Consider the following 12,316-nt stretch of genomic DNA (forward strand, 5'->3'; position numbering starts at 1 on the left):
CTGCTGTTTTGATTATTTAATGCTTGTTTTCTAACATGGCATCAGAGCAAAACATGGCATCAGAGCAAGTTTAATCAACTTAGGGACCGTTTTCTCTCTCTTGGCTGCCCAGTTTATTTTCTTCTTCTTCTTCTTTTTTTTTCCTTTTTCTTATCCAGGGCAACCCCAACCTTCGCTGCAATAATTGTGCATGGCTGTCCTTCTTCTTTAATTTTTGAAGCACCAAGTATCTATGTATTAATACTACAAAAAGGCCCTAAGCTTTACGGGGATATGTCCACCTATTTAGTTCAACCGAGGTTGCTACTACCCTTTTTTTTTGTGTGCAAATCTGAAGTTCAATCGCACTATACTTGATGTCTTGGGATTCCTCTTGATTCTTGCAAAGATATGCCCATAATTCGGATTGCAAGACCTAAGTATTGTTTTCCATTGTTTGTGCTATAAGTTTAGTTGCAAGTCATATACTAGTATCCCTGTTTCATTGAATTTCTCTCTTCTGAAAAATTCTGCTGCTACCTTCTTGCTTTACTACTTCTTCCGTTGTTTATTTCAGAATCAAGTTTAGCCTTTTTTTTATCTAATACTTCTACAAAGACCTAGAGGACTATTTTTCCTTCATATCGAGATCTGTTAGTTTCAAATCTAGCGAAGTTTCTTGTTGCTATGGTCCGAGATCTGATATTATTTGCTACTGCAACTACTGTTATTGCACTTCTTCTGAGTGGATTGCTGCAGCGACGACTGCAATTTTGAGATTACAAGCTGGTTATATATATATATATATATTTTTTTTCTTATCTAATTTGCTCATGCCTAAGGGTTAGCGGTGGTCCAGAATTTTTTTCCCCCTTGGTGAACAAGACTTTGTCTCGTGAGACGATTTTCGCTGCTTGATCAGCTTTATTGGTGAATAATACACGGCTCTCCGTGGCAAGATGTGCTGATGCTACTTTTCCTTCTTGGGTTTCTTTTGTGCTCATAATTTTAAGATGCTTGTCACTTGGTCATCATTAATTGTCCATGTGTAATGCTACACGTGAGGGGGAGAATGGTACCTTATTCTATATCTACTCAAGATGTGACGATGGATATTATTTGTGAAGATCTTTGCCCTCAACTTATGGCATTCTACAACAATATCATTACCTATCTTTACCTATATTGCCCTTTTACCTACCTACCTACTTGATTTGTAGTAACCCATACTACCTTACCTACTTGGTCTACAGTAACCTATACCGCCTTTTACCTTGCCTACTTGGTCCGCAATAACCCATATTGTCTTTTACCTTACCTACTTGATCCATGATAACCCATATTGTATTTTACCTACCTACTTGGTCCGTAGTAACCCATACTACCTTACCTACTTGGTCCGCGATAACCCATCCTGTCTTTTACCTTACCTACTTGGTCCGCAGGTAACCCATCTTGTCTTTTACCTAACCTACTTGGTTTGAGGTAACCTATACTTGTCTTTTACTTTACCTGCTTGGTTCACATGGATATCTGATTCGTCCTTTACCTACCTACTTGGTCTATACTATCCCATACTACCTTACCAACTTGGTCCACAATAATCAATATTGTCTTTTACCTACCCATACTTTACCTGTTACTTGCCTTCTTGTGAAGCATTTATATGGACATTGGAGTCGCAATTTTGAAGATTTAGCGTGGATATTTCTCCCTACTACCGGCATTACGTGGATAATGTTTTTTGCCTACCTACTACTTGCGTTCTTGTGAAGCATTTATATGGACTTTTGAGTTACAATTTTGAAGATCTAGAGTGGATATTTTTCCCTACTACCGGCATTATATGGATAGTGTCTTTGATCCTGCTATACTTATGGGCTTTGTTCGTCTTCAACATCGTCGATTGTTCTCAATATTGGATGGTTCTATTGACATGAAGAATTAAAAAAAAAAATTTAAGTTGCTGTTGATTATCTCCTGGGTGAAGTTTTCTCAATGTTTATTGACATCTGCCATTGCTGCACGATTCAAGATTGGTGCTACTTTTCAAGTTTATTCTTATTGTGCAAGTTGAAGTTTTCTTTGTGTACACTCCAGCTTGAGGGGGAGTGTTGAAGTATATACACTTGAACTATTTACTGTTCACGACACAATTCACGTGAACAGTAAAAAAATCTGTTTTTATCGTTCACGATCTTGTTCATGAACGGTAAAAATCTGTGTTCTTGTTCACGTGGACAGTATATGCTAGTGATGCTATCGTACTTTCTATTTCTGATGTAAGAGTCTTGCTACATAAGTTTGGGAGTTTTTAGAAAGCATAGTTTCTATTTTGGTATTAGTTTCTATTTTCAGAACTTTCTATTTTAGGAGCTAGGAAGTTACTAAAGCTGTAATTTTTTGTTTACTTTTTCTAGAGGACAATTAGTTGTCTCTCAATTTGTATTAGATTCATTAGAAGCTATAAATAAAAGGGCTCTGTGATTCTAGACTTTTAAGCAAGAATCACAAGCCTCTTCTACTAGTTCTTCATCTCTCTTCTCTTCTTCTTCTTCTTCTTCTTCTTCTTCTTCTTCTCTCTTTTCTTTGTTCAAGTTCAGCTGCTGTTTTGATTATTTAATGCTTGTTTTCTAACAACTTGCTTTTCTCATGATCATGTTTTGTAAGAAATTAACAAAACTGGATTATAACCCCCATTAACAAAAATGGATGCTTGACTACGCTAGCTAATGAAGTTTCAATTCAATTTTGTTAATTTCCTACAAAACAGGAGCATGTTTTTGAAAAATGTGAATTGAAATTAATTCCTCTCAATGTGGGTGGAGGATTTGAACTCTAAAAAAGTAACCATTTGTCAAGGTGTTTTTTTCTTAGCTCCAAGTAATTTTTAGTTCATAAAGATTTCTTTCTGTGGGAGTATCCTCCATCTTATAGCTAAGAGATTTGGGATTATTGATGAGCTAACCAATCTGGTGAACACCAATGCCCATGTCAAATAATCTACTAGCCAAGTTGTTGATGAACAATTGCAACATGACTGAATCATTTATGCTTCAATATTATGATTTCAACATTGGGTTGAACAATCACCATTTGACGGCATGTCAAAACACAGCCATTATGATACATTTTTGTACAGAAAGGTTGGGTGAACAAATCCATGCACACTGACAGAAAGCTGGAAGTGATACAATTTGTTTATATATAAATCAAAAGACATGTTTTTGTGCATCTTCAGATTGAAACAATTTAGATTTGCTGCAGGATTAAAACTTCGGATACAGCATTGGTATCTCGTCTCATGAACACAAATAGAATGGATGTGCATCAGTCCATGTACTTATCCCAGGGACTTAATGCTTCATCTTAGACCTTTTCACAATCATCACAAAACAATGAGCATGGTGAGCACAGTAATCACTGACACTGCCCAAAACATCCCTGCACGGCATCAAACAAATTATGTGGTATACTGTTAATTCCTTTCAATGAATGCAGTAATATAGACAAATGAAAAGGAGGGTTGCTTGTGTTTGGAAGGGATGACTATTGAGGTTATCCACTGCATATGAGATGTATGTGGCCTGGAAGGAAAATTTTTCTCTACTAAAGGAGATGGCAATCAGTCACAATTGGTGGTCGAGGAAAGAAAATATTTATGTGACAAAATTTCCAATGTTTCCCACAAAATTTGAATTTTTTTTCTTCTTCTCATGAACCAACTGGTCTAGCTGGGTTGAACCAGGTTTCTACAAGTTTTGACAAGTTTCGAGGTTTCGACAAGTTTCAATGAAATTTCAACAGTTTCGATTAAAACTTGGGATTTTTTTTCGTCCCCTAGTTTTTCGTTTCGAGGTTCTCAAAATGGGAAATTTCGGTGGAAATTTCATAAGTTTCGATGGAATTTTGTTCTATGCCTCCAGGTCTTTTTAGACTCGATCTTTGATGTGGTAGTGGGTGGTGATTTTGACTACCACTTATACCGTGAAGATCCCCCGCATTACTTCTATTAGTTTTGTAAACGATCTTTTCCGTTTTTGGCGGGACCAATGAGAAGACAATTGAGATTTGATCGCCTCTTTGCTGGCTTTTCTACTCAATCTGGCTTGACTCTAAATAGGGAGAAATCTTAGCTTTATCATTGTAATACCCGTCCAGAGATATTGACTATTATGGAATGTGTGCTCAAGTTCACTCACGGTAGCTTCCCTGTTTGTTACTTGGGTATTCCACTGTCCTCTAAGAGATTGTGTGGTGATGATTTTGCTCCCCTAATCGGTAGAGAATTGAGCAAAGCATCTCCAGGTTGGTAGCACAAAAAGCTTTCATATGGTGGTTGTCTGTCTTACTCTTAGTTGATCTGTCCTCTTTGGTATTGTGGGATATTGGCTTAGTAATTTAGCCTTCCCAAGTCTATTATCAATTGCTTGGAGTCTATCTTTGATAAATTCCTTTGGAAAGGATCTATGGGATCTGGCTCATATTGGATCACTTGGGATATAATTTGCAAACCTCTTCATGAGGGTGGGTTGGATATACGGCGGCTAGAGGATTGGAACCATGCTGCACTTCTTCATCATGCTTGGTCCCTTGCTTCTCAAGCGCCGAAAAATTGGTATGCTAATGTTAAGTCTCATTGGCTAATGAGCGATTCATTTTGGTCGATAAGCAATCCTCGTGGATGCTCTAATGTGCTTCGGATAATCTTCAATTTTTTATCCATTTTGGTGTCTTGCACTAGGTTTTTAATCAAGAATGGTGACTCGATCATGCTATGACATGATCTATCCATGGCTCTTGAATGGCCCTCCAGCCTCTTCAGGTATCCTCATCAGTGAAGCTCTCAATCATAGTAAGGGTGTCAATCGGTATGGTTTCAGTAACTCGGTGCGGTTTTGGGTACGGTACCAACTTTGAATACCTAAAACCAGAATCGTATCGTATTGAATTTACACGATCTTGTACGGTTTCCATATTTGCAAAAATGGTTCAGTACGGTTTCGGTATTAAATCTTTTGAAAAATGCCATGTCAGCATTGCCACATCAACATCAATTAGTTTTGATGATAACAAACATGAATTACTAATGGCTATACTTAGTTGTGTTTGTTTAGTTCAATATGAGAGCAAATGGACAAAATCCAACTCAATGCCAAATGCTTAAGCCTAAGTCAATGCTAAGACCAAGCCAAGATAGGCATGAAGTCTAAGTCATGACGAGCATGAAGAATGGAGTATAAGAAGACTCAAGAACATCAATGATCATCAATTCAAGCTCAAACAAGAAGACTTAGCAAATTAGGACTTAAGTCACTTCATGTACACTCATATGTAATTGCACTCAATTATTCACATATCATATAATTAGACTGACCTAAGACATGTTAGGAGAGTGTATGAGACTTAGAATTGAATAGAAAATCCCAAAAATCCAATCAAGTCTCTAAATGCACATTACAGTGCACTTTATGCTGTAGACGGTCATCCGTCTGAGCCATATGGTCATCCGTCTGTCAAACAGTGCTTCGTCTGGTTTGAAGTAAGCCTCAACGGCTAGTTTTAAAATGGCTACTTCCCAGACGGAGCTCTGTCTGATTCAGACAAACCTCCATTTTGATTGAAATTTGGACTAAAATATGTCCTTTTTCTATTTGTTGGGGTTGGCTAAGGCACTCAATAGCCACCTATATAAGCCCAATTCACCCCATTTGAGAGCTCTGAACCTCACATTTTATCAACTACTCCCCAAGTAATCTCATGTTCTCAAATTACAAGAAAACAATTGTGCTTTGCCTCTCATCCTCACTTCACCTTGAAGAACATACCAAGGTACTAAGTAAGCTTGAGGTAATTAAAGGCGTTGGTAGTGCATTCATTTTACAATTGAGCATACAACTCTCATTGCATCACACTCACACAAGAGGTAAAGTGTCACACCTTTTGTTAGGTAACATCATTCTCTTGAAATTATTTCAATTCTAGTCTAAGTAGATTAGAATTGGTTTTTGGTGCTTTTGCTCGTGAACAAAGATTGAAGAGGGTGCTCTTGCCCTAAGATAAACAAATATTGTAAAGGATTTAATCTCTACCCATTGTATTGAAAGAGAATCACTAGTGGAAATCTCTGTTGAGGCCAAGAGAAGAGTGAACGTAGATTTGTAAAGTCAAACCACTATAAATTCTTTTATTGTGGTTGTTTGTTATTGTTAATTTTAGTTGAATTTTCAATTTATCTTGAAATTGTAATCAAATCGAAAAATTGGGACAATCCACTAGTTGCAACGGATTCACCCCCCTCTAGGTTGCACCAACAAAATCGATACGGAAAACGGTTTAAACACGGTATCTAGTGTGGTACAATTTTAGTATGAACGAACCCATGCCACTTTTGTTATTAGTTATTTAAGACCCTAATGAAATTGCGATCAAACAATCGATAGAATCGATATTAATAGAGACAAAACAAGTAAATCTAAGAAGAGTGACGGACGTAAATGAAAAACTGAAACAGGAAATTAGGGATGGTGTAAAGGTAAAGTGTTTTAATTGTAAAATTATATTCCTTAATTTGGTACGGTATCAATTCAGTACGGTTTCGGTACATTCCGACATTATTAGTATAAAAAATAGAACTGTACCAAAGAAATTCAGTTTCAACACGTACCGTACCAAATTTTCAACGGTTTGGTACAGTTAAACGGTTTGAGTATGCAATTGACACCCTTAAATCCAACAGCAATAAAGAGGCTACGCCATCTTGTATTTATCCGACGATTTTGTTTATTCCTAAATGGTTCTTGGTACGCAGTCCCTTGCTCTAGGGTTTGCAAGCATACAAGTGTGGGTATTATTGTTGCTACGAGTGTAATGATTCATCCTATGATCTAGTTAAATGTAATGTTTTAAAATTTGAATGAGCAATGCAAATTTCTTTCTAATTTAGAGACCGTATGGTCCATGATTTCAAGGGTCCTCAATTCACCGCCAATAACTTCAGCCATTAGCAGAGCCACCCAAGTACTTTGACAGTGAGTGGAATCTTGTCTAAGATGTTAACTATCACATCTACCCGGTTTGTGAAGATTGACTTGACTTGAAGTCAACCAATGTACATACATGGAAGACCTACTTTAACACAGCAAGACTTACTTTAAATTTGTGTTGATTGACTTGGAGTCAACTAATGTACATACACGGCAAGACCTGCTTTGGATTTGTGTTGATTGACTTGGAATCAACCAATGTACACACACGGCAAGACCTACTTTGGATTTGTGTTGATTGACTTAGAATCAACCAATGTACACACACGGAAAGACCTACGTTGGATTGGTATTGATTGACTTGAAGTCAACAATTGTACCCACACGGCAAGATCTATTTTGGATTTGTGGTGGTTGATAAGTCAATCAATACACATCTATTGAAGCTTCCTATTACTTGCTTTTCTTTTACTAAAAAGTTGGACCACTTCTGGAAAATCTTACTTTAGCAAACACTACACATTAAGGGTATCAATCGGAATGGTTTCGGTAATTCGGTGCGGTTTCAACATATTATGCTTTCCACTATGTGGTTCAGGAACTGAATGCTAGTGCCGATTACTTGGCGGGGTTACATGTAACTATTCTTGAGATTATCTTTGACCCAAGGTCTTTACCAAAGGCGCTCAACCGTATTATAAGGGAAGCCACCATTGGGAAGATCTATTTTAGATTGTAATTTTTTTTTCCTTCTTTTTGGGCGTGGGGGTATTTACCACAATGGCTTTTGTGAGTGTTTTATGCTTTTGTTTTAGTATTTATGGTTCCAAAAACTGTCTAATAGAGGAAAGGAACTGCTTTCTTACAGCTGAGAGATTCTCTCAAATATCAGAATGGTTCCGCTCTTGTTAATCACTGTGAAAGAGATGGCTGTTGCGATTAGAAATTCATAACGTGATTCCACACAACGTAATTTCTGTTTTTTGGTACATAAACTTCCATTGAGAAAGGACAAAAGAACACAAGTTATCAGACTGACACAGGTCTTATAGCCAAGGAGTGGAGTTCGGCCTTGGTTTATCATTTTATATCACAAGATATAGAATAATACAAGTAGTTAAGGTATATTTGTCATTTCCTCTAACCAACTAACAGCTGTAATAGACAAGAGTGCGATGCCTATTTGACATTGGTATGTTTTCCTTAGACAAAAGAACACATTGGAAGAATGTCGTATTTGTACATTTTCCTTGTAGTTTAAATAGAAAAGGAGCTTGAATCATTGAATAACTATAATGTAGTGGAGTTCCCTATTTTCTTAATGGGGTCCATGGGCAACTAAGATGTGATTTTCAAATTTGGCATCAAGTATGTTTTTCTTAGACAACAGAACACGTTGGAAGAAAAAGGGAACCATGTTGATGTTACTGAATTCATTGACTTGACTATGGAAGGTATGAATGAGAGGCGTTCCCAATTGTCGACACACACTTACATGGTTGCTACATTCTTTAGTTAATGAAGAACATGGGCTAAGAGAGTCGGAGGTGATTTTCAAAGTTGCCATCAAGGTAGTCATTTTCTGTTGACTTGACTTGGCTATGTTCATGCGAATGTAACTCTCTACATTTGGCCACCCTTCACTTTTTGGCTTAGAGATATTAGTCTATCTCTACTTGAATAAATGAATTTTCTACCAAAAAGAAGACTGAAGACTTGACACCTTATATATATACATCTTACAAGTTATCTATTATTATACTCAAAATATTCTTTGATCTTTAATCTCCATAGATAGTTCAACTATTCATGGGGACCTCTTCTTGTTCTTCTTCCGGGGTGATTACCACAACAGTTTTCATGAGTGTTTTATGCTTTTGTTTTAGTGTTTATGGTTTCAAAAGTTGTTTGATGGAGGAGAGGACTGCTCTCTTACAACTGAGAGATTCTTTCAATTATCCAAATGGTACCGCTCTTCGTCATTGGGTGGGAGATAACTATTGTGATTGGAACTCCATAAGCTGTGATTCCACACACAACGTAATATCTATTTCTCTTGACGAAGAAAGAGGAGTTCAACTAGGGAAATGGTACCCAAATGCTTCTTTACTTACTCATTTCAAAAAGTTACAATCCCTATATTTAACATACAGCAACATTGGAGGTTGGATTATGCCACAAGGTACGTATTAATCCATTTATAGATCATGAGACCTTTTGCATCTTAATTAATTTTGAGTTTTTATTATAAATATTAATTATTGCAAACATGCAGCATTATGTGAACTACGAAATCTTAGATCATTGGATTTAAGTGGGAACCATCTAGACGATGGAGGCCTTCCAAGGTGTCTTGCACGTGGCCTTCCTTTTTTGGAAGAGGTTGTTTTAAATAGCAATTATCTGAACCTATCATCCCCTTTATTATCAGGTAATTATGATAAGGGAAGAATTTCATCTATGATATCTTGTCTAAACCCAATAAGGTCATTAAATCTAGCTATTAATATATTGTTTTCCTAATTGATCAAGCTACTTATGCTATTGAATAATTTAACTTGGCCTTAATTTAATTTGTTTCATGTATGGTGATGTTGCAGCATTATGTGGATTGAAGAATCTCCGCCAATTAAATTTAGGTTATAATGTTCTTAGTAATGGAAGTCTTCCTCCTTGCATGTTGGATGTGTTCTCTTCTTTGAAAAGTCTTGACTTATCCTATTTTTCTCTTGAAGAATCGTCTAACGTCCTAACAGGTACAATGAGGAAAAGTCTTTCTCCCTACAAATGATATTTTTCTAATTGTTTTTTAGTTTTACAATAAAGTCAATGAAATTTATATAAATATGTAGAGTTTCTAAGAAAGAAATTGTGTATCTTCATGTATTTTAGCATTACGAGGAGCAAGAAATCTTCAGGAACTGATTCTAAAAGATAACAATTTCAGTGATGGAACCATGGAAGGTAGAAAATTCTAAATCTACTATCCAATTACATGCTAGGGATAGAGAAACATTTATTATCAATTATTACCAATTAATAGACGTCTATCAATAAGATGTCATAAATCATTTTTTTATTCATTTTTTTAATGTACACTAATACACTATTATGTGCAGCATTATGTGGAGTAATAAGAAATCTCAAGACATTGGATTTAAGTTTTATCAATCTCAATGTGCAACGTATACCACCTTGTCTACAACAAAATCATTCTTCTTTGGAATATCTTTATCTGTTTGGCATGACTCCTACCAAAGATTCAAAAGCACTCCTAAAAGGTAAAGCTTAAAAAGATTATATATGTCTCTTGTGTAAAAACTAATTGTAATTTGAGCAAAATTAGATACATGGTATATAGACGTGTGATTAATTACAGGACTATCATGTGGGTGGAAGAAACTCAAGAAGTTGGATCTTGGTGATAATGATCTTAGTGATGAAGACTTACCTCCATTCCTATTCTACAACAGTTCTGTGCTCGAAGAACTGGATTTGTCATCAAATAATTTAAGAGGTTCACTGAGCTTATCAACAGGTACATACCAATGCTTCAACTAAGAAGCCCAATAATTTGTTACTAGATTCCCTAGCTATTATATTATAGATCTTAATTCTCCATTATTGATGTCTAATTTTTGTACTTTTTTGGTTCTCAATTAAGAGACTGCAATGCAATGTTTTTTCTGCACCATGACCTGGAAATGGTGTTAATTGGACATGTTGGGCCAGTCACAGTTTTTTAGAAGCTTGTTAGAACTTACCATTGACAGACCCATACAAAATGTTTTGAAAACAAAGAGGAAAAACAAATGAAAAAACGAAGAGAGAAATAAAAATAAGTTGGCCGAATCCAGCCCAATCTGCCTACCTAGCTAGGCAAGCTTGGCTGATCTTACTTAGCGAAGATGGAAGGAAGAGAGTGGCATGGGTTGATGATTGATGCTCCATTTCAATTGTGGTCTCATCTCATCTAGGCCTACTCACATTCTGCCTATTTGTACCCTACTTGAATAAACCCTTGCTTCTCTACCAAATAAATAAATAAATAACTAGAACGCTATTAATGAAAATAAAATATCTTGTCTAATTTTCATTTTATTAATTGATTGGTGAAAATCCCATGCTTTATTTTAATTATTGAATATTTATTTTACAGGGCTCTGTAAACTAAGGAAGTTACGGAAGTTGTATCTTGCCGAGAACTCTATTCAAAATGTCCCTTGGACATGTTTGAGCCAATTGAATTTGTTGAAAATCCTTCAACTTTAGGAAATCAAATTGTAGGGATCGTGCCTCCTACAATTTCCAACCTAACTTCTCTTAGCGTCCTTGACCTTTAAAAATAAGTTGGAAGGAGTGACTTTCTTCTCTATGTTTGCTAATCTATCAAAAACTTAATTCGATTGATCTTTTTCATATAATAGAGATTTGGAAGTTGAAGCAGTTCCCAACTTGGATTCGATTTCAATTAGGATCCTTATATTTAGACAATTGCAAACTCAAAACCATTCCCCACTTCCTTGCCACCCAACACAACCTAGTTGAGCTATCTTTATCATACAGCTCACTTCAAGGAACAATTCCATCCTGGCTGTTGTATAATGCTACTACTTTAGATTATTTTCATTTGTCCTTGAGGGGTAACCAATTGCATGGCCACTTCCATACCCTTCAAAAATGAGACTTCCAGGTTGGAAATCTTGATATCTCGACAACAATATTGGGGGGAACTTCCCTAGGAACTTTAATGTGTTTTTCCCAAATCTAAAATTCTTGAACATGTCCAAAAACAAACTTCAGGGTTGCCATTTCCTCCCTCATTTGGCAATTTAATTAACCTAATGTTAATTGGGCGTGTCGAATAATCACTTTGTAGTGAGGTGTGCCCATGGATTAACTCAAAACAATACTTCATTATTTCATCCGGTCTTATCAAGAAACCACTTATGCAGTGCCAGAATTTCTAATTTGACAAATCTCGCACCTTGAGTCTTGATGGTAATCTCTTCACCCGACCCTTCCTTATCACTCCATCAAGTGTACCTTCACTCGTCCTTCTAGACATTCGTGGGAACTCCATGGTCGGCAACATTGGGTTGGCTTCTACTGTTGCCTTCCCAAATCTTATGTCACTTCTTATGAGAGAGGTTACTTTGTTGTTATCTTCCACCATCACTATGCGGATGTACAAATTCTGCGTTTTGGATCTTTCAAATAACAATATATCTGGATACATACCTTCTTCCCTCAACAACATCACTTCCTGGGTGAAAGAATCCCGAAGTAGATGGCTCTTTTGGATTGGGATTTTTGTGAAGGTAGAGGAAAATACACACGATACAAATTTT

The 12,316-nt window shown here is 36.3% G+C and overlaps 1 protein-coding gene across 1 annotated transcript; it reads left to right on the top strand.

Annotated features, from left to right (window-relative positions):
- The first annotated feature begins 8,774 nt into the window (after window positions 1-8,774).
- On the top strand, window positions 8,775-10,403 carry LOC149019692 (cuscuta receptor 1-like). Its single transcript, XM_089154122.1, has 5 exons — window positions 8,775-9,147; window positions 9,241-9,396; window positions 9,566-9,721; window positions 9,858-9,929; window positions 10,085-10,403. The coding sequence occupies exons 1-5, from the start codon at window positions 8,775-8,777 to the stop codon at window positions 10,255-10,257; spliced, it is 930 nt and encodes a 309-aa protein (XP_089010248.1). The 3' UTR covers window positions 10,258-10,403.
- Window positions 10,404-12,316: the final 1,913 nt, after the last annotated feature.

The sequence above is a fragment of the Hakea prostrata genome, chromosome 4 (assembly GCF_041222555.1).
Source record: "Hakea prostrata isolate BN-2017 chromosome 4, UWA_Hpros_2, whole genome shotgun sequence".
In the NCBI taxonomy this organism is placed as follows: domain Eukaryota; kingdom Viridiplantae; phylum Streptophyta; class Magnoliopsida; order Proteales; family Proteaceae; genus Hakea; species Hakea prostrata.